Raw genomic sequence first — 26552 nt, 5'->3', positions numbered from 1 at the left:
CTGCACCTAATGTGGGATAAACTATACTGCCAACCTAATGTGGAGAACTATACTGCACCTAATGTGGAGAACTATACTGCACCTAATGTGGGGGACTATACTAATGTGGAGAACTATACTGCACCTAATGTGGGAAACTATACTGCACCTAATGTGGAGAACTATACTGTACCTAATGTGGAGAACTATACTGTACCTAATGTGGGGAGAATTATGCTGCACCTAATGTGGGGAGAACTATACTGCACCTAATGTGGGGAGAACTATGCTGCACCTAATGTGGGGAGAACTATACTGCACCTAATGTGGGGAGAACTATACTGCACCTAATGTGGGGGACTATACTGCACCTAATGTGGGGAGAACTATACTGGACCTAATGTGGGGGAACTGTACTGCACCTAATGTGGGGAGAACTATACTGCACCTAATGTGGGGAGATCTATACTGCACCTAATGTGGGGGACTATACTGCACCTAATGTGGGGAGAACTATACTGCACCTAATGTGGGGGAACTATACTGCAACTAATGTGGGGGAACTATACTGCACCTAATGTGGAGAACTATACTGCACCTAATGTGGGGAACTACAGCCTAATGTGGGGGAACTATACTGCACCTAATCTGGGGAACTATACTGCACCTAATGTGGGGAACTATACTGCACCCAATGTGGGGAACTATACTGCCTAATGTGGGGGAACTATACTGCACCTAATGTGGGGAACTATACTGCACCTAATGTGGGGAACTATACTGCACCTAATGTGGGGGAACACTGCTAGCCTAATGTGGGGAGAACTCTGCTGCACCTAATGTGGGGGGGAACTCTGCTGCACCTAATGTGGGGGAACTCTGCTGCACCTAATGTGGGGGGAACCCTGCTGCACCTAATGTGGGGTGGGGGAACTTTGCCGCACCTAACATGGCGGGAACTGTGCCACACCTAACGTGGGGGGAACTGTGCTGCACCTAACACGGGGGGAACTGTGCCGCACCTAACATGGGGGTGGGGGGGGACTTGCCGCACCTAACGCGGGGGAACTGTGCTGCACCTAATGTGGGGGCCTCGTATAGACGTTCGCTCACGTCGAGCTCCCAGCATTCAAGGGCCGGCGTTACTACGTCCTGACGCAGGCCCTAGAGAGTGACGTGCGTGAACATCAAGGGGGGGGACCTCCATGTTCATTTTGCTTGGGGCCCCCAAATTCCTTCAAACGGCCCTGTATGTAGTGGGGGGCGACAGTGTAAGGGTGTAGTGCATATGTAGTGTTTTACTTTTTATTATGTGTTAGTGTAGTGTAGTGTAGTGTTTTTAGGGTACATTCACACGGGAGGGGGTTTACAGTGTGTTTCCCACTGCAGCAGAAAATTTGCAGCATCTCAAACTTGAAGTGGGAAACTTGCTGTAAACCCCCGCCCATGTGAATGTACTCTGTACATTCACATGGGTGGGGGGGGGGGCAAAACTACAACTCCCAGCATGCACTGACAGACCGTGCATGTTGGGAGTTGTAGTTATGCAACAGCTGGAGGCACACGGGTTGGGATTGGGAAACTCTGAGTTAGGTAACAGACTACCGCAGTGTTTCCACACCACTGTCTGTTTCCTAACTCAATGTTTCCCAACCCGTGTGCCTCCAGCTGTTGCAAAACTACAACTCCCAGCATGCATGGTCTGTCAGTGCATGTTGGGAGTTATAGTTTTGCAACAGCAGGAGACACACGGGTTGGGAAACACTGGTTTAGGAAAAAGACAATGTTTCCCAACCAGTGTGCCTCCAGTTGTGGAAATACTACAACTCCCAGTATGCCCAGACAACTGAAGGAAATGTTGGGAGTTGTAGTTATGCAACAACTAGAGGAGAACAGTTTGGAGACCACTGAGCAGTGGTCTCCAAACTGTAGCCCTCCAGATGTTGCAAAACTACAACTCCCAGCATGCTGAGACTGTCCAGGCATGTTGGGAGTTGTAGTTCTGCAACATCTGAAGGGCCAGATGTTACAGAACTACAACTCCCAGCATGTCTGGACTGTCTGGGCATGCTGAGAGTTTTAGTTTTGCAACATCTGGAAGGACACAGTTTGGAGACCACTGCACAGTGGTCTCCAAACTGTGGCCCAGCAGATGTTGCAAAACTTCAACTCCCAGCATGCCCAGACAGCCATAGGCTGTCTGGGCATGCTGGAAGTTGTAGTTTTGAAACTCCTAGAAGCTACAGTGAAGATCACCTTACGACGATCTTCACTGCAGCATCTGACACCGCGGCTGCACCACTTGCCGGTCCCTGGTCCTCGCGTGACCAGAGGTAACTGCCGCCGGTCCCCACCTCACCTCGCCGCCATCTTCCCCCACTCTGCCCCTGCATCCAGGGGCAGGCAGAGCGGGGGATTGAACTTTCACCAATGCCCCTGCCCTGCGATTCGCCGATCAGTCCTGATCGGCCAATCGTAGGGGATAGGATGAGGTGGCACCCCTGCCACCTCACTCCTATCCTTCAGGATGGTCGGAGCTGTCTGTCAGCTCCGATCATCCCTATTTTCTGGGCTATCGGGTCATCAGAGACTTGATCAGCCCGTCGCCGATCTGAATTGATTGGCGATTTGCGGCGATCGACGACATGGGGGGTTCTCAGGACCCCCCCAGGCATTTTCACAGGATGCCCGCTGATTGATTTCAGGTACGCCCTTGGTCCTTAAGTACCAGGGAGCAAGGGCGTACCTGTATGCCCTTCATCCTCGAAGAGGTTAAATGTAGGCAGACAATGTAATAGAGCAGCGGAAAATGCTAGAAGAATGCTTGGATGTATAGGGAGAGGTATAAGCAGTAGAAAGAGAGAAGTGCTCATGCCGCTGTACAGAACAATGGTGAGACTTAACTTGGAGTATTGTGAGCAGTACTAGAGGCCGTATCTCCAGAAGGATATAGATACTCTAGAGAGAGTTCAGAGAAGAGCTACTAAACTAGTACATGGATTGCAGGATGAAACTTACCAGGAAAGGTTAAAGGACCTTAACATGTATAGCTTGGAAGAAAGAAGAGACAGAGGGGATATGATAGAGACTTTTAAATACATAAAGGGAATCAACACGGTAAAGGAGGAAAGGATATTTAAAAGAAGAAAAACTACAACAAGAGGACATAGTTTTAAATTAGAGGAGCAAAGATTTATGCAGTAATATCAGGAAGTATTACTTTACTGAGAGAGTAGTGGATGCATGGAATAGCCTTCCTGCAGAAGTGGTCGCAGCAAATACAGTGATTGAGTTTTCTATGAATAGATGAAGGATAGCCTTATGCATATCCCATGCATGTTTAAACTCCATGTGTGTTTGTGTATGTATGCATGTTCCAGCGTCATGTCCAAACAGCTAAAGATATTTAAAAAATGACAATGAAACTTGGCCACATGTTACTTATATGTCAACAACAAACATAGGATAGGTGATTTAACCCTTACTCACCCCCATTTGCCAGGGTCGAGGTTTTTGTTTAAAGTCCCATACAAGTCAATGGGAAATATATGTTACTGCATAACTTCCAAACGGCTGGAGATATTTCCATAATACTTGGTCACATGTTACTTATATGTCCACTTGAAATATAGGATAGTCAATTTAACCCTTAACTACCCCCATTTTGTGAGAGTCAGGGTTTTTGTTTCAAGTCCCATGCAAATCAATGGGAAATGTATGTTCCCACATAACTTCCGTACGGCTGGGGATATTTCAATAATACCTGGTACACATATTAGTTATATGTCAAATAAAAATATATAATAGTTAAATTAACCCTTACCTACACCCTTATATAAAAGATGGGTTTTTGTTTCGAGTCCCATGCAAGTATATGGGGTACCTTACTCCACAATCTCCTAGTGAATGTGTCAGTCCGGCTTGCATGCCACACCCCATCTCACATAGACACACCCACTGTGTAAGCTCCTGTCCTTTTATTCTCTACCCTTTTTGTGCATCGGTCTGGCTTGCAAATCACGCCCAGTCACACAAAGCCACGTCCCCTTCTATTTTCAGCTTACACTATCTTCATCACAAATCAGTCCCACCTCAGGACAGGATATAAGGACGGGACATAAGGACAGGATATGAGGTCGGGATATGAGGACGAGATATGATGGCAGGATATAAGGACGGGATATGGGGTCGGGTTATGAGGTCGGTTTATGAGGACGGGATATGAGGTCGGGATATGTGGTCGAGATAGTAGGACGGGATAGGAGGATGGGATATGAGGATGGGATATGAGGATGACATATGAGGACGGGATATGAGGACGGGACATGAGGACCGGTTATGAGGTCGGGATATGAGGACGGGATATGAGGACAGGATACCAGGATGGGATATGAGGTCGAAATATGAGGTCGGGATATGAGGACAGGATATGAGGTTGGGCTATGAGGACAGGATATGAGGTTGGGATACGAGGTCGAAATATGAGGTTGAGATATGAGGACGGGATATGAGGACTGGATATGAGGACGGGATATGGGGTTGGGATATGACAACAATATATGAGGATGGGATATGAAGTCAAAAGCTTCCTCCTTTGTTGATTTTCCTCCCCAACAAGGATTACTACTAATGGTATTTAGAATATTGGGCCGACTAGATGGGCTAATTGGTTCTTATCTGCTGACACATTCTATGTTTCTATGAGCTGGTGGTTGCCAAACTTATAAAATTGCCTGTTAAAATTATCAGCCAAATGTCAACCTGGCACGCTTTCTTGTTCACCCTTATCTCACAGAACCCTGCAAGAGCAAGGAAGCTTGCCAGGAATTAGTCAGCTCTATGTACTGATAGGAGATGCTATCAGTATAAAAAAAAATCAAACCTTACCTTTCCTGGAGCTGATGGTGGCTAATGTAAAGAGTCCTGTATATCAACCACCATAAACTTCAGGAAAGGTACAGTTTTCTTTTTTTCACTGACTATCCATTGGTTTCTGCTTCTCTTAGCAGTATATAGAGCTGACAGATTCCCTTTAAGGACCCAGAGATACATGTGCATCTGCTGATCTGATGAAAGATGGTCACACGTTCCCTGCTATCAGCATGAAACATTGTGAAGATTTTTTCTTATATCTTAGGATGACTTCTTTTTAAGCTCAATTTTCAAATATCATTAATTAATGATAATGTCAAGATTTTTAAGACTTTGATGATCATAGTCCATGCTTTTGATGAGATTTCTTTACATTACATTTGTATTTCTGTTAGTAATATCTCAGAGCACTATAGCTTTGTAACGTGCTAAAGAAGGAAACATTTTCTTGGAAAAGTCAATTACTTCCATCTTGTGGTAATGTGTGGAATTTGCAACACAAACATTGCAGTGTATTACAATTGTATTCATTATTAAACAAAAGCTTTAATGCTCATGCCATGTTGTGTGTTTGTCTTATTTTTATATGAAAGTCAGATATATATTCCCCATGATATATATGTATTAAAAAGGACATGATTTTATGGCCTGTCAGTTCTCTGGAAATGTTTTCCAAATAGGATGGAATAGTAATTAAATTGTTATGGAACAATACACTCTGGGATTTTCGGTGAACTAAATGTTTACATTATCATCAATTAAATCCTTCCTGGCAGTCAGACTCCTATCCTTTGTTATATTAAAAATTTACCATAATATACATTTACCATAAATAAATTATACCAATGGTGATATCTGTGTACATACATTTTTGGAGAGACTTTCCAATAGAAAATATAGACCTAGACGTAGACCTAGACTTCAAACAGCACAACAAAATACAAACATGGATTTAAATTGGTTAGTATTTCCCTTTTTTAAATTCAATGTCCCTTATGGAGATTTGAAGAAGGGTGGGGAAAGCTGTAGGCAGACAGCAATGGTGGCCGCTTATCTCTCCTAGAACAACAATCAGGTAGTTGAAATCCAACATGGCCGATCCTTCTTTCTTAACGTATTTTGTCTAATATGTTTTGGCACCTTTTAGAAGTTGTCCCTTGAGTGATGTAAATAGTTCCTAAAATATTATACATTTGAAAAAAACAAAAAGGGAAAAAAAATGCTTTATCACAATTCCTTTATTGATATGCAGATAAAATATGGGTAGCTGTAATGTGAGTAAGGCAAGGCTAAAAAAGGTACAATACTCTAAAGCATATAAGAGCAATAGAAAAAGCATAAACAAAATATAACCTGTACACATTGTTTTGCTACCTGTCTGAGGCTAATGTTAACAATATTTCAAATATGTATATATTTATTCATAACAGGATTCAGGATTTATAGGTACTTTCTTCATTATCTTTTTTCCATCCACCATGAAAGGAACTTCACTTGTGTAGCATTTGTTTCTATCAAGAGTGTAGCACACATCCTCCTCAGATTTACTGCAGCTATCCCGAGAAACAAGAACTGGTTCACCGCCAATTTCGATTTCCACAGGGTCACATTTTTTGCAACTGGAAAAAAATTATGCAATTATTATTCAGAAAAATATGAGAGCACAAATACTAAAGGTTAAGTTATGGTCTTGAATGTTTTTATCCCTTTAGAATTCATTCACATAGACAGCTTATCTAAAAAGTAAAAGGGTCTACACTGTGCAGGTTACTCCTTTATTCAGATGGCTATGTTTAAGCTCTGAGTAAATTCTGTATACGGTACTTAGTTCCAAAACGGGATCAGAAGTTTTTGACAGTAAACATAAAGCAAGACATGGACATCTAAATTAAGCTTTAGGTCTTATTCAGACAGTTGTATTGTACCAAATAAAACAGTGAAACTCTCTGCAATTATATTAAACTGAACTTACAGCACCATAAATCATAAAGTGTCTGCTAATTACACAAGGAACACTATATTAAAATCTTTATTTGGTGACAGGTACTCTTTAAGCATTTTCATGTCATGATAGTGAAAGTAGAGCACCAGGTGTGAGAAAAAGGATTTCTTTTCCTCCTCCCAGAAATTTCCTTAAAAATAGGTTCCCTAAAATGAAGTGCTTTAACCCCTTAAAGGGGTACTCCGCCCCTAGACATCTTATCCCCTATCCAAAGGATAGGGGATGAGATGTCAGATCGCCGCGGTCCCGCTGCTGGGGATCCCCGGGATCCCCGCTGCGGCACTGCGCTATCATTACAGCACAGAGCGAGTTCGCTCTGCACGTAATGACAGGCAATACAGGGGCCGGAGCATCATTACGTCACAGCTCCGCCCCTCATGATGTCATGGCCCGCCCCTTTCAATACAAGTCTACGGAAGGGGGCGTGGCGATCATCAAGCCCCCTGCCATAGACTTGCAATAAGGGGTGATGCCGTGATGTCATGAGGGGCGGAGCCATGACGTCACACTGCTCCGTCCCCTGTATCGCCCGTCATTACGCACAGAGCAAACTCGCTCTGTGCTGTAATGATAGTGGGGTGCCGCAGCGGGGATCCCCAGCAGCGGGACCGCGGCGATCTGACATCTTATCCCCTATTCTTTGGATAGGGGATAAGATGTCAAGGGGCGGAGTACCCCTTTAAGAACCGAGCCCATTTTCACCTTAAGGACCCGAGCATTTTTTGCACATCTGACCACTGTCACTTTAGGCATTAATAACTCTGGAATGCTTTTACTTTTCAATCTGATTCAGAGATTGTTTTTTCGTGACATATTCTACTTTATGTTAGTGGTAAATTTTTGTCGATACTTGCATCATTTCTTGGTGAAAAATTCCAAAATTTGATTAAAAATTTTAAAATTTAGATTTTTTTTTTTACTTTGAACCTCTCTGCTTTTAAGGAAAATGGACATCCCAAATAAATTATATATTGATTCACATATACAATATGTCTACTTTATGTTTGCATCATAAAGTTGAAATGTTTTTTCTTTTGGAAGACATCAGAGGGCTTCAAAATACAGCAGCAATTTTCCAATTTTTCACAACATTTTTAAAATCAGAATTTTTCAGGGACCAGTTCAGTTTTGAAGTGGATTTGAAGGGCTTTCATATTAGAAATACCCCATAAATGACCCCATTATAAAAATTGCACCCCTCAAAGTATCCAAAATAACATTCAGAAAGAGTGTTAACCCTTTAGGTGTTTCACAGGAATAGCAGCGAAGTGAAGGAGAAATTCAAAATCTTCGTTTTTTACACTGGCATGTTCTTGTAGACCCAGTGTTTGAATTTTTACAAGGGGTAAAAGGAGAGAAATCCCCCTAAAATTTAATGTAAGGAAATACCTCATATCTGGATTTCAACTGCTCTGCATGTGCACTACAATTCTCAGAAGGGAAGGAGTGACAATGGGATTTTGGAGGGTGAGTTTATTTTTAATGGTTTTTGGGGGGCATGTCACATTTATGGTGCCAGAACAGCAAAAAAAAAAAAAAAAAAAAACATGGCATACTAATTTTGAAACTACATCCCTCAAGGAATGTAACAAGGGGTACAGTGAGCCTTAAAACTCCACAGGTGTTGGACGACTTTTCGTTAAAATCGGATTTGTAAATGAATTTTTTTTCACTAGAATGTAGTTTTTTCCCCAGATTTTTCATTTTTACATGGGGTAATAGGAGAAAATGCCACCAAAAATTTGTAACCCCACCTCTTCTTAGTATGGAAATACCCCATGTGTGGACGTCAAGTGCACTGCAGGCGCACTACAATGCTCAGAAGAGAAGGAGTCACATTTGGATTTTGGAAAGCAAATTTTGCTAAAAAGGTTTTTGGGGGGCATGTCACATTTAGGAAGCCCCTATGGTGCCAGAACAGCAAAAAAAATCCCAACACTTTTTGGGATTCAACACCCCTCAAGGAACGTAACAAGGGGTACAGGGAGCCTTAACACCCCACAGATGCTTGACAAATTTCCACTAAATTTGGACGTGAAAATGAAAAATTACCCAAAATTTTTCATTTTCACAAGTGGTAACAGGAGAAAAATCCTCCCAAAATGTTGCAAATACCCCATATGTGGACGTAAAGTGCTCTGCGGGGGAACTACAATGCTCAGAAGAGGAGTGCCATTGGGCTTTTGGAGAGAGAATTTTTTAGGAATGGAAGTCGGGGGCCATGTGCGTTTACAAAGCCCTCATGATACCAAAACAGTAAACCCCCCCCCCCCCAACATGTGACCCAATTTTGGAAACTACACCCCTGACAGAATTTAATAAGGAGTGCAGTGAGCATTTACACCCCACTGGCATTTGACAGATCTTTGGAACAGTGGGCTGTGCAAATGAAAAATTACATTTTTCATTTTCATAGACCATTGTTCAAAAAATCTGTCGGACACCTGTGGGGCGTAAATGCTCACTGCATGTAGTTTTCAAAATGGAGTCACATGTGGGGGGTCCACTGTTCTGGAACCATGGGGGCTTTGTAAACGCACATGGATTTCAATTCCAGACACATTCTCTCTCCAGAAGCTCAATGGCGCTCTCTCTTCTGAGCACTGTAGTGCGCCACAGAGCACTTTACGTCCACACATGGGGTATTTATATAATCATAAGAAGGGTGTTACAAATTTGGGGGGGGGTCCTATTACCCCTTGTGAAAATGAAAAATTTGGGATAACACCAGCATTTTAGTGAAAAAATAAATATATTTCATTTTCACGTTCAACTTTAATGGAAATTCCTCAAACCCCTGTGAGGTTTTAAGACTCACAATACCCCTTGTTAAGTTCTGTTAGGGGTGTAGTTTCCAAAATGGGGTCACATGTTTTTTTTTGCGTTTATGTCAGATCTGTTATGGCTGTAAGATCAGCCACCCCTGTGCAAAGTACCTCAAATGTACATGGCGTTCTCACTCCTGTGCCTTGTTGTGTGCCCGCATAGCATTTTTCGTCCACATGTTGGGTATTTCCGTACTTAGGAGAAATTTTGTTACAAATTGTGGGGTTCTTTTTTTCCTTTTACCTCTTGTGAAAATGAAAAGTATGGGGCAACACCAGCATGTTAGTGTAAAAAATTGAATTCTTTTACAATAACAGGCTGGAGTAGACCCCAACTTTACCTGTTTATAAGGGGTGAAAAGAGAAAAAGCCCCCCAAAATTTGTTAGGCAATTTCTCCCGAGTACGGAAATACCCCATATGTGGCCCTTAACTGTTGCCTTGAAATCTGACAGGGCTCCGAAGAGAGAGAGTGCCATGCGCATTTGAAGCCTAAATTAGAGATTTGCATAGGGACAGACCCGAATGCAAGAATTAGACTTGCCTCTGATACCAAAATTACCCTACGGCAGTGTTTCCCAAACAAGGTGCCTCCAGCTGTTGCAAAACTCCCTGCATGTCTGGAAAGTCAATGGCTGTCCGGCAATACTGGGAGTTGTTGTATTGCAACAGCTAGAGGCTCCGTTTTGGAAACAGTGCGTACCAGACAGTCTTCATTGTTATTGGGGGGCGCTGGGAATTTGAGCTGCAGTAGAAAATTTGCTGCATCTCAGACTTGCAGCTAGAAACTCACTGTAAAACCCCGCCCGTGTGAATGTACCCTGTACATTCACATGGGGGGAGGGGAAGGGGCAAACCTCCAGCTGTTGCAAAACTACAACTTCCAGCATGCTCTTTGGCTGTCAGTGCATGCTGGGAGTTGTAGTTTGCAACAGCTGGAGGCACACTGGTTGTTAAACACTTAGTTAGGTAACAAACTCAGTCTTTTGCAACCAGTGTGCCTTCAGATGTTGCAAAAGCTATAACCCCAGGCATGCACGGACAGCCAAAAGGCATGCTGGGACTTGTAGTTATGCAACAGCTAGAGGCATACTACTTACACTCCCAGCATGCTATTTGGCTGCCCATGCATGCTGGGGGTTGTAGTTATGCAACAGCTGGAGGCACACTACTGCAACTCCCAGCATGCCCTTTGGTAGTTTGTGCATGCTGGGGGTTGTAGTTATGCAAAAAATGTGCCTCCAGCTGTTGCATAACTCCACCCCCCAGCATGCACAAACTACCAAAGGACATGCTGGGAGTTGTCGTTGTGCCTTCTGCTGTTGTATAACAACAACTCCCATCATGCCCTTTTGTGCATGCTGGGAGTTATTGCTAAGCAGCAGCAGGAGACCAGCCTTACCTACTGCTGCTGCACACGCCGGATCCTGACTCCTGCCACCGCTGTCTTCGCTCCCGGTGCCCCAATCCCACCGCCGATGATGGGGATCGGGGGCCCCAACTTCAGGTACATACTCCTGGCACCTGCTATCACCCTGCAGAGTAGGGGCGGAGCGGGTGCCGTTAGGGACACCCCCACAGCAGGCGTCCTGAATCAGGATGATCGTGAGGTGGCACCAGTGCCACCTCACTCCTGCTGCTAAAGGGTGATAGGTGCTGTCTGACATGGCACCTATCACTTTTTTTTTCCAGGTCACCGTGGACCTGATTGACCCGGAATCCCCGCAAATCGACGATCTGAATGGTTTAGCATGGGGTGCCTGAATTGGTCTCAGGATCCCCCAGGGGTTAGCACGGGTGTTACGCCAAGCGCTCCGGGTCCCCGCTCCTCCCCGGAGCGCTCGCAGCATCCTCTCATTCGCAGCGCCCCGGTCAGACCTGCTGACCGGGTGCGCTGCAATATCTCTCCCAGCCGGGATGCGATTCACGACGCGGGAGGCGCCCGCTCACGATGCGCGTTCCGGCTCCCGTACTTGACCCGTTCCCCGTCTGTCTTGTCCCAGCGCGCGCGGTCCCGCTCCTAAGGGCGCGCGCGCGCCGGGTCTCTGCAATTTAAAGAGCCTCTGCGCCACTGATTGGTGCAGCAGGCCTAATCAGTGTTATCACCTGTGCACTCCCAACTTATACCTTACTTCCCCTGCACTCCCTCGCCGGATCTTGTTGCCATTGTGCCAGTGAAAGCGTTCCCTTGTGTGTTCCTAGCCTGTGTTCCAGACCTCCTGCCGTTGCCCCTGACTACAATCCTTGCTGCCTGCCCTGACCTTCTGCTACGTCCGACCTTGCTCTTGTCTACTCCCTTGTACCGCGCCTATCTTCAGCAGTCAGAGAGGTTGAGCCGTTGCTGGTGGATACGACCTGGTTGCTACCGCCGCTGCAAGACCATCCCGCTTTGCGGTGGGCTCTGGTGAATACCAGTAGCAACTTAGAACCGGTCCACCAACACGGTCCACGCCAATCCCTCTCTGGCACAGAGGATCCACCTCCAGCCAGCCGAATCGTGACAACGGGGTGCCTGCTGAATGATTTCAGCAAGCATCCCGGTCCGGTCCCCGCCAGGCGAATTTTCATGGACGTACAGGTAAGCCCTGGGTCCTTAAGTCCCAGGATGTCAGGGCGTACCTGTATGCCCTGGGTCCTTAACGGGTTAATAGTACACCTTGGGACAATACTAGGAAATACCAAACGACATTCAGAATCAGTATTGCACACAGCTAGTATAGGAAATATTATAGCTTACAGTTTTGAAAGATCATAAACAAAGTTTGTTCTCAATGGAGACGTTGGATCTGAAATGTTCATTCTACTCTTCAGTGGAATCCTATAAGCAAATAGCAGAAAAAAAGGTTACATTTCCATATAATAAAATATAATTGTTTGTGTGTCATGCAGTAAAAGTTAATTGGCCCTATATCTCAATATTAATGGGATATTTCCATCTCCATAATCAGTGTTTAAAATGTAGGGATGTTAAATGGTACACTTTTGTAAAGATTTATATAATTTTCAAACTTGCCTTCTTCTAATGTTACAGCTGCATTTCTCTGCCTCTTGTTTGTTGTCAAAGCTACAGACCACTTTTCTTTACTCTGAAGCTGACGCTGCTGCTGCTTAGGTAACACTCTCTCTGCACAGAAACCTTATTGTCATGTATAGATATGGGGAGATTTATCAAAACTTGTGTAGATGAAAAGTAAAGCAGTTGCCCATAGCAACCAATCAGATTGCTTCTTTTATTGTTTCACATGTCTTTTTTAAAAAGAAAGAAGCAATCTGATTGGTTGCTACGGAAAACTGCACCACTCTTCCTGAGCACAAGTTATGATAAATCTCCCCTATAATTACTGACACAGGCTCTTCTGCTTGTGTGCATGCTGTACTGCATCAGTGAGTCATGCAAAGTGCCAGTAGCTTTCATAAAATGGTGTAAATTACAGTAAGAAGTAGGGAGAGATAGGAGGAGCTCTGCTATGAGCTGAAAAAGACAGATGAGAACATCCCTTTAACCACTGTGTTAATGAATAGAGAACAGCTAATTATCTCTCAATGGTGTCTTAGTTCCCTGCAAAAACCTTGATCTGATGTAGAAAATGATATGGTTGTTGAAGTACTTACTGGTATTAAATACAGAAGACTGGTTTGTGTTCCATAACCTCCACAAATTATGGACATGCCTGTTTTTGTTCATGCTTGCATTCCCTATATAACAATTTTAAGGCACCTATACTTAGACTTTGCATTGTGTTATTTTTTTTACATGTACATAGGGCATGCATGGTACGTTATGCGCTCCAGCCGCACACGCTGGCCGTGAGTGCATGGTCCCGTTACCTACTGCTGCTGGCGTTGCTGGGACTTGGATCGCGGGATGCGCCCACATGCGAGCCCCAGTCCGTTACTCACCTGGTGCTTCTCCTGCCCCAGCCTCTATCTCTCTGCACCGGAGCTTTAAGATTTAAAGAGCCAGTGTGCTCATTAGTGTAATTCACCTGTGGCTCATTGATAAGTCCCTCCTCACTTCCCTGGTGGATTTTTGTACCTTGTGCCTGAGAGAAAGCATTCCTGAGAGTTGCCTTACTGTGTCGGATGGTTTGCTCTGTAACTTGACCTTGCTCCTCTGCCGCCAGCCTACTGACCTCCTGCTACGTCCTGACTACGCTACTTTGCCGCCTGCCTTGACCTTCTGCTATCCTGACTATGAGCTGCCTTATCCCTCCTGTGCCTCACATCTCTTCAGCCACCTGTGTGGTCGAGCCGTGCCAGGGGTAGCGACCTGGGTGCCGTCAGCCGCAGCAAGTCCATCCAGCTTTGCGGCGGGCTCTGGTGAAAAGCAGCGGCACCTTAGACTCCGATCCCTAGTACGGTCCGAGTCATCTGCCACACAGATCCTGTGGATCCACATCCACCGGAGTTCCTGTCTTCTGAAACGTGAATGTTACAATGCACATCTCTTTAAACAGTCCAATCAGTTTCCACACTCTTCATGTGCCCATTTAGGAACTGCAGGCATTTGGAGTAGAATCCAATCATTAAAGTTTGCAACACAAAGGCTATGGACACCTTAGCAGACATTTTTGTTGCATCATATGGATTTTATTTATTAAAACTTATTTGCTACTGGTTTTACTAAAAAAAAATGTTCAATCTTTTGTCTTCTTTAGCACAAATGTCTTACAATTAAATGCAACTGCTGGATGCCATTTGGTGCATATTGAGGCTAGGTTTCCACTTGCCACAGAGTTTATCTGCGTTTTTCAGGTTTTTCTGGCATTTTTGCATTTCTTGAACCCTTTGGCATTTTTTTCAAAATTTTTTATAATAAAATTTTTATAAATTTTTAAACAGGGATCAATTTATGTAGCCAACAATAATAAAAATGTAGTGTGTGTTTTTCACTTTTGGTTTTCTTAATTTTTTTATATTTTTTAGGTAGTACTACTACTCCCAGCATGGAACAAACTGTTCCATAATGGGAGTAGTAGTTCCTGTACTAATAGACAGATCACCTTGGGTGTCACTCCTGACACCCGATGCGATTGTGCAAAATATAGAAGAGATGCTGAGCAGCTCTATACAGCGCTCGCATCTCTGCACTATACTCCGGGCCGGCCAGTGATGTGAATAGAAATTCACATCACTCATTCATATTTTCCATTGGCCAGATGGTGGCAGCCAATTCCCGTTCTCAGAGGGAAATATGAATGGTGAGTGGCCGGTCGGAGTACAGAGCAGAGATGCGAGCACAGGAGAAAGCCACTCTGCATCTCAGGGATGAAGGATGATCGCAGTGGGTGTCAGGAGTGACACACGCTGTGATCTGTCCTTAACTGCAGGCACTACTGCTCCCAACATGGAGCACACTCTGCTCCATGCTGGGAGCTGTAGTACCTGCATTAAAAGACAGATCGCAGCGAGTGTCACTCCTGACACCCACTGTGATCCTCCTGTATAATGTATAGGCCGGCCACTCTTCTATGGTCCCCTGCACTGACATATATATACACACCTATTCATATTTCCCATAGAGAATTGTGATTGGCTGGAACCATCTGGCCACTCACAGCTCTCTGTGGGAATTATGAATAGGTGTATATATACGGCAGTGCAGGGGACCATAGAAGCGACCGGCCACATCTATACATTATATAGGAGGATCGCAACGAGTGTCAGAAGTGACACAGGCGATTTGTCAATTAGTACAGCTACTACTACTACCATCATCATAAAACAGTGTGTTCCATGCTAGGAATAGTAGTACTACCTAAAAAAAATTAAACAAAAAGTGAAAAACACACACACATTTTTATTATTGTGGGCTACATTTTTAGTGCCCTACCCGCCCACATAAATTGATCCCTGTTTAAAAATTCATTAAAAAGATAAATTTCTTTAAATACAATTTTTCCATCACTACTGTATCTTTTTATTTATTTATTTTTTTTAATGGTATCCTACGAAATTTGAATAAAAAAGGTATCTCCATAATTTTTTTTGGATCGCTAAAGTCCAAAAAAGAATAAAAACTGCCTGCAAAAACACCAAAGTTAAAACCCACATGGTGTTTTTCTTGTTTTTTTTTCACTCCCATAGACTTTTACAGGAGGAAAATGCCAAGATTTTCCCATAAAAACGCCAAAGTCTCAACAAGAGGTCATTTTTGAAAAACTGCCAAGGAGCCCAAAATAGCAGAGAAACGCCAAAAGGATTTTAAAAAATGCCAAACTGAAAAACGCTAAGCGGATATGGCATTTTGCAGTTTCCCATTGACTTGCGGCTAACATCTGGCCACAAAAAAAAAAAAAAAAAAAACGCCATGCGGCAGAATGGGCATTTTTATTGGCGTTTTTGCTAAAAAAAAGACCAAGTGGAAACCTAGCCTAAATCAAACAAGTTCTCTGAGCAGAAAAATTTTGCACAGAAATGCAGTAGCAGTAAAATCATATTGTTTTCAACAGGATTCTGCTGCACCATTCATATGGCGGAATTCCAGTGATAACATTTCTGATTTCTGCTGCAGAAATTTGTATTTCAGAATCTGCAGAAAGAATTGACATATTAATCAGTTCGGAAATGCACTGCCGTCTATGGAGATGGCGCTTTTCCGGCCAGTCCAAGCGACAGCACCTGCGGAATGTCTGCTCAGTAAATTTCCAGGCGGACATTCCATTGTGTGAACTTATCTATTTATTTGCAGTTTGCAGCTCCTCTCTCTCTGCTCTAAGCTGACAACTTTACAATAAAATAAAAATGAAGGGAGATTTATCAAAACCTATGCAGAGGAAAAGTTAACCAGTTGCCCATAGCAACCAATCAAATTTTTTTTGTTTAAAAAGGCCTCTGCAGGATTTAAGAGGCCATCTGATCCCATTAAGAGCAGAGAGAGGCTGCAGACTAAGTCATCATGTGAGGGAATGGGCACTGAATGGCATCAAGTAACTTCAATTGTATTGTAAGGCTATATACTTACTAGGTTTTCTTTTTGACCATTTATTGAGACATGAAACATAAAATTTACCATTTTTTTGTGATTGCATTCACAAATTGCTGATTTTTTGGTTATAGCTATATTATATTCACACACAATAGTTTGGTCCATTTTTGTTAGCCATAAAGTTGCCATTCATGGCTCAAAATAATGGAAAATAGCTAAATATAGTGCAATTTTTTTTTTGCTAATGGCTAATGAAAATGGATCAGTTTTAGACAGGGTGAAAAGCTGCCAGAACCCCAAAAATAATTTGTTAAAATTTTTTTTTTTTTTTAAGGATCAAAATGTGTACATATAGCCATACAAGCTATAGGAGACAAAAAGACCAAACTTTTTTTAAAACCAATTGCGCATATGTTTTATTTAGCAAAATGCTCCAATCAAAGACATTTGCAAAGGTGTCGAAGGTACCAAAATTTGACGTATATGTATGCCAAGGTGTCAGGGAAAGATGTTTGAAGCAACTAAACAGGCTTATCTTGCTCCATGGCAGGTGCCAGCTGTGTTATATATCTGACACCCACTGGCAGAGGCTGAAATAGGAGATATCTTTGATCCTGGCCTCCAATCCCTCTGCCGTTGTTAACAACCAAAATTATACCAATATGCCTTCAGTGCTTAAAGGGGTACTCCAGCCCTAAGACATCTTATCCCCTATCCAAAGGATAGGGGATAAGATGTCTGATCGCGAGGGTCCTGCCGCTGGGGACCCCCGCAATCTCTCATGCAGCACTCACATGTCTCAGCTGCATGCATCGCTGGAGGCTCCGTGTCTGAAGCCTCACGACCATGGGGCCAGGGTATCGTGATGTCACGACTCCGCCCATTTGTGACGCTCGTGACGTCACAAGGGGGCAGAGTCGTGATATCCCTATACTCCGGCCCCATGGTCGTGAGGCTTCAGACACGGAGCCTCCAGCGATGCATGCAGCTGAGACATGTGAGTGCTGCATGAGAGATTGCGGGGGTCCCCAGCGGCAGGACCCTCGCGATCAGACATCTTATCCCCTATTCTTTGGATAGGGGATAAGATGTCTAGGGGATGAGTGCCCCTTTAACTGTTTATATATGTGGAATTCCTAAGCCTGTAAGGTTAAAGTAAACTCAGCTGTTTAGTGGATTTAGTACATGCTAATAATGTGGAAAGGGAATGGGATTATTCAATATTAGAAACACAGCTGATTATTTTCAAAAACAGCACCACTCTTGTCCTTAAGTTGTGTGTTATACTGCAGTTCAGTGCCTTTGACGTGAATGGAGCCAAGTTGTAATACCACCCACAACCTGAGGACAGATGTGGAGCTGTTTTTAGAAGTTAGTTCTGTTGTTCAATTCCTGGATAACTTTTTTCAAGAAGCACTTTGGGAATTGTGTGCCTATGAAGTGTAGCATAGGCGATCATTGCAGAATAGTGTAGAGGTTCTTGTGCATTTTTTTAAGCTGATGTGACAGACATGGGCTTTTAGCTATGTTGATTCGTGTTTCATTACTCTCAGGATTTCCTTTAGGCTACGTTTCCACTTGTTTTTTTCTGGCAGTTTTTGGAATACTGACGCTGCAGTTTTTGAGCCAAAGCCAGAAGTGTATTCAAAAGGAATGGAGAATATCATGGAAGTACTTACACTTCTCCTTCCTTATGGATCCACTTCTGACTTTGGCTCAAAACTGCAGTGGCAGATCTCCAAAAACTGCTAGAAAAGAAACCAAGTAGAAACTTAGCCTAAAATGCTGCCTACATTTTCCTTCAAGCTTTTAGCACATTAGACAGAGGGGATATAGTTTGTCCCCTGCATCTGGTCATCTCCTTAGGCTGCCAGGAAAACCGCTTACTTTGGCACATAAAACATAGTGATTTTCTGTGGGTCAGGCTGGTGATAACATGACCCAGTTACAGTACTTAAATGCATGAATGCAGCTGTGCTGGAAAAAAGCTGAAGATTCTGTAGTACTAGTTATGATAAGTATGCATCATGTAAGTAAGTGTAGATGTTTCTTTAAAAGAAGTTTGCTATGGGTCAAAACTTTTTCTACTTACGACCGTTTCCAGGAAAGTAAGATTTTCTTTTATTTACACTCACGTTATTTCAATATTTCTTTCTAAAATCTCTATGTTTGGGTCGTCTTTTGATGGGATGAATCTAGAGGTCACCTTGACACACTTGCACTTGTTGTCCACCAAAACATGCTTCTGGCCACCATAGTATTGACCTGAAATAAATTGCTTAATATTTTTAGTTTTTTTTATTGCTTATTGAAAAGAACAGAAAGGTGAAAAAGCAGCTCCAAAGTCTAAATTGTCTAAATTAAAGGGGTACTCCGGTGAAAACCTTTTTTCTTTTAAATCAACTGGTGGCAGAAAGTTAAACATATTTGTAAATTACTTCTATTAAAAAATCTTTATCCTTCCAGTACTTATTAGCTGCTGAATGCTATAGAAGAAATTCCTTTCTTTTTGGAACACTGATGACATCACGAGTACAGTGCTCTCTGCTGACATCTCTGTCCATTTTAGCAACCATGCATAGCAGATGCATAGCAGATGCATAGCAGATGTATGCTAAGGGCAGCATGGTGGCTCAGTGGTTAGCACTGCTGCCTTGCAGCGCTGGGGACTTGGGCTCTAATCCCCCTAAGGACAACAATAAATAAAGCATTATTATTATTATTATAATAACGTCAGCAGAGAGAACTGTGCTTGTGATGTCATCAGAGAGCATTCCAAAAAGAAAAGAATTTCCTCTGTAGTATTCAGCAGCTAATAAGTACAGGAAGGATTAAGATTTTTTAATAGAAGTAATTTACAAATATGTTTAACTTTCTGCCACCAGTTGATTTAAAAGAAAAAAGGTTTTCACCGGAGTACCCCTTTAATTAAATGCAATAGGCTGGAACTCCACTGAGGTTTTTTCTTGCAAAAACGCCAACTTTCCCGCACAGCATTTTTTCTGTGAAAAAACGCTGCGTCCAGATGTTAGCTGCAAGTCAATAGTAAACTGCAAAATGCCAGATTCACTTGGCGTTTTTTTTAATCCTTTTGCCGTTTTTCAGCAATTTTGGGCTCAGAGGCTGGATTTTCAAAACGCCCGACAAAACCTAGTTTGGCATTTTTCGCCTTGAAATCGTGGTGTTTTCATCCCATAGAAGTCTATGGGAGAGCAAAAACGCCAAGAAAAATGCCATGTTGGTTTTAAATTTAGCGTTTTTAGCGTTTTTGGTTTTTATTTAGCGATCCAAAAAAATTATGGAGATACCTTTTTTATTAAAATTTCATAGGGTACCATAAAAAAAATAATAAAAAAGATACAGTAGTGATGGAAAAAATTGTATCTAACGAAATGTATCTTTTTTATTACGAAATGTTTAATAAGTTTTAAACAGGGATCAATTTATGTGAGCGGGTAAAGCACTAAAAATGTAGCCGACAATAATAAAAATGTAGTGTGTGTGTGTTTTTCACTTTCATTTTATTTTTTATTTTTTAGGTAGTACTATTACTCCCAGCATGGAACACACTGTTCCATGATGGGGGTAGTAGTTACCTGTACTTATTGACAGATCGCCCATTGCGATCCTCTTGTATAATGTATAGATGCGACGGCCGCTCTTCTCTGGTCCCCTGCACTGACGTATATATATATACACATATTCATATTTCCCGCAGAGAGCTGTGATTGGTCAGATGGTTCCAGCTCTCTGTGAGAAATCAGAATGTGTATATATACGGCGTGCAGGGGACCGCTGCATCCATACATTATACAGGAGCATCACAGTGGGTGTCAGGAGTGATACCCGCAGTGATCTTTCCTTAACTACAAGTACTACTACTCCCAACATGGAGTACACTCTGCCCCATGCTGGGAGCTGTAGTACCTGCATTAATAGACAGATCGCAGCGAGTGTCAGAAATTACACTCTCTGCGATCTGCCTATTAAAGCAGGTACTACAACTCCCAGCATGGAGCAGAGTGTGCTCCATGTTGGGAGTAGTAGTGCCTACTAAAGGACACATCACAGCGGGTGTCACTACTGACACCCGCTGTGACCATCCTGTCTATAGCTCGCATCCCTGCTCTGTACTATACTCCGGGCCGGCCACTCATTCATTCATATTTTGCTCAGAGCTGTGATTGGCTGCAACCATCCGGCCAATCACAGCTCTGGGTGGGAAATATCAATAGAACATCACTCAGAGTACAGAGCAGAGAGAGCAGAGTGAGCGCAGTATAGAGCCGCTCCGCTTCTCTGCTATATAATGGACGATCGCATCGGGTGTCGGACTGACACCCGTGGCGAAATGTCTATAGTACAGGTACTACTACTCCCAGCATGGAACAGTGTGTTCCATGCTGGGAGTAGTAGTACTACATAAAAAAGTTTTTAAAAAAAGAGAAAAAAAAGTTAAACACACACACACACTTTATAAAAAAATGTATTAAAACTTTTTTTTATAAAAAAAAACATTTAGTTAAATACATTTTCACATCCCTACTGCATCCTTTTTTTTTGTACCAAACTATTTTGTAAAAAAAAACGCAAAAGGGGCCAAAAAAACACAAATTCCACACAAAGGTAAAAATGCCAGAAAAAATGCCAAAACGCAGGGGAAAACTGTGGCAGTTTTTCTGGCGTTTTTTCTGGCGTTTTTAGGCAACAAAAATCGCAGGGAAAAAATCTCAGTGGAGTCTAGCCATATGGTGCTCAGCTGATTGAGAAATAGTAATACTTTGTAACATGAATTCTTTCTTGCCTGCCATAAAATATTTAATGCGTATATTTGATGACACGTGTCCTACATGTAAGATGTGGCAGTCTGTGCCTCAGTGTGCAGTAAAAAAATATAACAATAAACATGTTTGGTATGGTGGCATGTGGAATTGTTTAATCTATTAGAATATAACATAATATATCCTGTATTGTAAACGGCATAAAGGAAGAAAAATGACAAACAGAATTGTTAATTTTTGGTCAAACAATAAATAAATTATAAAAAAGAAATCAATCATACTTATTGTTAAAAAAAAAAGTAGTACAATAAGGCTAGGTTCACACTACGGAATTTCCGCCTGCAATTCTGCTTTAAAATTGCAGGCAGAAATTCTGCTAACTAAAATGTACTGTATAGTAAATGGGTTTCCGTTCACAAATTCACACTTTGGAATTTGTGAAGTGGAATTTGTGAACGGAGAATCCGCTTGGAAATTTCCGCCTGAAGAATGGTGTTGCTCATTCGTCAGGTGGAAATACTCACGAAACACATTGCAGTCTATTGGAGACTGCAGTGTCTGCGCGGTCCTAGTGCTGACGGATTCAGTCGGCGATGACTGCACTCGGAATCTCCGGGCAGAAAGATTCCGCAGTGTGAACCAAGCCTAATAGAAAGATCTGTAAATATGGGTATTGTTTTAGGCGTATTGACCCACAGAATAAAGATAACATTGAAAAATTCAATTGGTCCAGCAAAAAAATAAACCTTCATATGATTTTGTGTATGGAAAAATATAAAAGTTATATGTCTTTAAAGGGGTACTCCGGTGAAAACCTTTTTTCTTTTAACTCAACTGGTGGCAGAAAGTTAAACATATTTGTAAATTACTTCTATTAAAAAATCTTAATCCTTCCTGTACTTATTAGCTGATGAATACTACAGAGGAAATTCTTTTCTTTTTGGAATTCTCTCTGATGACATCACGAGCACAGTTCTCTCTGCTGACGTTATTATAATAATAATAACGCTTTATTTATTGTTGTCCTTAGTGGGATTTGAATCCAAGTCCCCAGCACTGCAAGGCAGCAGTGCTAACCACTGAGCCACCATGCTGCCCATAGCATACATCTGCTATGCATCTGCTATGCATCTGCTATGCATCTGCTATGCATCTGCTATGCATCTGCTATGCATCTGCTATGCATGGTTGCTAAAATGGACAGAGCTGTCAGCAGAGAGCACTGTACTCGTGATGTCATCAGTGTTCCAAAAAGAAAGGAATTTCCTCTGTAGCATTCAGCAGCTAATAAGTACTGGAAGGATTAAGATTTTTTAATAGAAGTAATTTACAAATATGTTTAACTTTCTGCCACCAGTTGATTTAAAAGAAAAAAGTTTTTTTTTCTGGCAGTTTTTGGAATACTACAACTGCAGTTTTTGAGCTAAAGCCAAGTGTATTCAAAAGGAATTGGACACATAAAGGAAGGAATCTCCAGGCACAAAGTTTCCGCCTGGCCAGCGCTGACTGAATCAGTTAGCGCTAGGACCGTGCGGACACTGTAGTCTCCAATAGACTGCAATGTTTTCCGTGAGTATTTCCGCCTGAAGAATGAGCAACACCATTCTTCAGGCAGAAATTTTCAAGCGGATTTTCCATTCACAAATTCTGCTTCACAAATTTCGAAGTGTGAATTTGTGAATGGAAACAGCTGTTATGCCCCCTCCCATAGACTTGCATTGAGGGGGCAGGGTGTGATGTCACACAGTGGCGGAGTCGTGACGTCACGATCTTCCATTCCCGTTGTCGGGTTGGTATTAGCCTAAGGGCCTCCATAAGTTCCGGAAGCCATTACAGGTGGGTGCCGCATGGTAGAATGTGGGGGTCCCCAGTGGCGGGACCCCGGCGATCAGACATCTTATGCCCTATCCTTTGGATAGGGGATAAGATGTCTAGGGGTGGAGTACCCCTTTAAAAGGTATGGTAGGGGAAAAAAACAGTCCAATCGCATAGGTACTGATGAAAGAGTAGCTGTGGAAGCTGTGTTGAAATTTCATTATAGTTTCTGATCAATAGTGGTGCAGCCACCTTAAGGCTAAGTTTCTACTTGTTTCTTTTTTTTTTGGGGGGGGGGGGGGTGAAACACCAAGAAAAACGCCAGTTCTGCCGCATGCCGTTTTTTTGCCCAAAAAACGCTACGGCCAGATGTTAGCTGTAAATCAATGAGAAATCGCTAAATTCTTAATCCACTTGGCGTTTTTCACTTTGGCGGGTTTTTTTTTTAAATCCTTTTGGCGTTTTTTCACTCTTTTTTGGCGTTTTTCAGATCCTTGTTAATCTCAGCATGTTGAGCCACTGGCGATTTTTTTGTCAAAATCATGGCATTTTTCTCCCATAGAAGTCTATGTGGGTTTTAACTTTGGCGTTTTTGCAGGCGGTTTTTATTCTTTTTTGGACTTTAGCGATACCCTTTTTTTTAATAAAATTTCATAGGGTACCATTAAAACATTTTAAAAAAGATACAGTAGTGAAGAAAAATTGTATCTTATGAAATGTATCTTTTTTATAACAAAATTTTTATTAATTTTTAAAGAGGGATCAATTTATGTGGGCGGGTGGGGACCTAAAAATGTAGCCGACAATAATAAAAATGTAGTGTGTGTATGTTTTTAACTTTTTTCTTTATTTAATTTTTTCATTTTTTAGGTAGTACTACTACTCCCAGCATGGAACACACTGTTCCATGATGGGAGTAGTAGTACCTGTACTAATAGACAGATCGCCTGCTGCGATCCTCCTGTATAATTTATAGATGTGGCCAACCGCTCTTTTGTCCCCTGCACTGACGTATATATATATGCACCTATTCATAATTTCCGCAGAGAGCTGTGATTGGCCAGATGGTTCCAGCCAATCACAGCTCTCTGTGGGAAATAGGAATATGTGTATATATACGGCCGTGCAGGGGACCATAGAAGAGTGCCTGCTGCATCTATACATTATATGGGAGGATCACAGTGGGTGTCAGCAGTGACATCCGCTGTGATCTTTCCTTAACTGCAGGTTCTACTCCTCCCAACATGGAGCACACTCTGCTTCATGCTCGGAGCTGTAGTACCTGCATTAATAGACAGATCGCAGCGGGTGTCAGAAGTTACACTCGCTGTGATCTGTCTATTAATGCAGGTACTACAGCTCCCAGCATGGAGCAGAGTGTGCTCCATGTTGGGAGTAGTAGTACTTGCAGTTAAGAAAAGATCACAGCGGGTATCATTACTGACATCCGCTGCGATCGTCCTGTCTATAGCAGAAATGCAGAGCAGCTGTATACAGCGCTCGCATCTCTGCTCTGTACTCCGGCCGGCCACTCACTCATTCATATTTCCCTCTGAGAGCTGTGATTGGCTGCAACCATCCGGCCAATCACCACTCTGGGCAGAAAATATGAATGAGTGATGTTCAAATCACATCACTGGCCGGCAGAGATGCGAGCACTGTATAGAGCCGTTCTGCATCTCTGCTATATTATGGACGATCGCATCAGGTGTCAGGACTGACACCCGGGGCGATATGTCTTTATTACAGGTACTACTACTCTCATCATGGAACAGTCTGTTCCATGCTGGGAGTAGTAGTACTACTACCTAAAAAGTGTAAAAATTGAGAAAAAAAAGTGAAACACACATACTTTATTAAAAAATAATAAAAATTGCGTTATAAAATATATACATTTCGTTTAATAAAATGTTTTCATCACTGCTGCATCTTTTATTTTATTTTTTTTGGTACCCAACAAATTTTGGGTAACAAAAAAACCTGCCAAGGTGCAATTTCCACACAAATGAAAAAACGCAAGAAGAAACAGAAAAAACGCCAGACGCAGGAAATTGCACTAGGGTTTTTTCATGCGTTTTTTTCCTACCCAAAAAACGCAGCACAAAAAAACAAGTAGAAACTTAGCCTCACTCTTCAACCTCTAATGTTAGGCATATTCTATGTTACTTGTTAAAAAAAAGAATAAAATGCAGTGGATGCAGCCTTAAATATTGATCTAAACGTAACACTTATTTAGGATGTCAAAATTTTGTTTTATATTAACAGTAATTTGTTTACCAGTATACGTAACAAATATATAAACACATTAAGCAACCTAGCCTAATTTTGTGATGTATCATGACAAATAACATATGTACTATGTAATGAAATAGCTAAGGTATTACCAGATAAAATAAAGAAAAAAACTATACTTTGGGGTATTTTCACAGGTGGCAGATTTGTTGCAAATGGGCTCTAGGAATCAACACGCGTGTTGCAGAAACAACCCCATTCAGGTACACGGAATACATTTTTTCAGTTGCAGAAATTTCTACAACAAATCTGGCATGTGTGAATATACCCATTTATTGATATGCAGTGCCTAAACATAAAAATTGCTTAATTCCTTAATAGAGAAATAATACAGATATATGCTTTACCTACCTGTTACATATACAGCAAAGAAAAGTAAAACTGCTGCTTGTAATACAGTGAACTTCTCCATTCTCTCTTTTCTTCTAATGGAAATGTCCAAGAGAAATCGCACTATAAGAAATGGGGTGAAGGGCACTTAGACGTTATTTTTAAGTAGCAGATAGTTTCACTTTGTTTCAGTTTTGAAAACAGATGTTACTTTCGTGGACTGTAACTCCAGAAATACTATGCTAAGCAAGATAGATATGTAAATCAGATATAGATATCAATATGCTAGCCTATCTAGCTATGTATTTATGAAATACATTCTACAATTGTCTACTCATAATACGCAGTAACTTCTATTTCTAAAAAGAAAGCCTCTAAGGCTATGTTCACACAGTGTGTTTTTTGGTCCTCATTTTGGTCATAATATTTTTTTTTACCAAAACCAGTGTTACGCTGAGCGCTCCGAATCCCTGCTCCTCCCCGAAGCACTCGCAGCGTTTCTCTCCCTGCAGCGCCCCGGTCAGACCCGCTGACCGGGAGCGCTGCACTGACATTGCTGGCGGGGATGCGATTCGCATAGCGGGACGCGCCCGACCCGCGAATCGCATCCCAAGTCACTTACCTGTCCCGGTCCCCGGCTGTCATGCTCTGGCGCGCGCGGCTCCGCTCTCTAGGGCGCGCGCGCGCCAGCTCTCTGAGATTTAAAGGGCCAGTGCACCAATGATGGTG

General features: G+C 42.4%; 1 protein-coding gene across 1 annotated transcript; it reads right to left on the bottom strand.

The window, feature by feature from the left end:
* Positions 1-6071: 6071 nt before the first annotated feature.
* On the bottom strand, positions 6072-25996 carry JCHAIN (joining chain of multimeric IgA and IgM). The gene is made up of 4 exons (XM_056551899.1): positions 25845-25996; positions 18741-18870; positions 12415-12495; positions 6072-6470 (listed from the first exon to the last, which is right to left on the bottom strand). Exons 1-4 carry the CDS (start codon positions 25903-25905, stop codon positions 6269-6271), a joined length of 474 nt encoding a protein of 157 aa, XP_056407874.1. The 5' UTR covers positions 25906-25996; the 3' UTR covers positions 6072-6268.
* Positions 25997-26552: the final 556 nt, after the last annotated feature.

This window comes from Hyla sarda, chromosome 1, assembly GCF_029499605.1.
Source record: "Hyla sarda isolate aHylSar1 chromosome 1, aHylSar1.hap1, whole genome shotgun sequence".
Lineage (NCBI taxonomy): Eukaryota > Metazoa > Chordata > Amphibia > Anura > Hylidae > Hyla > Hyla sarda.
This window is presented reverse-complemented; position numbering and strand designations above follow the sequence as displayed.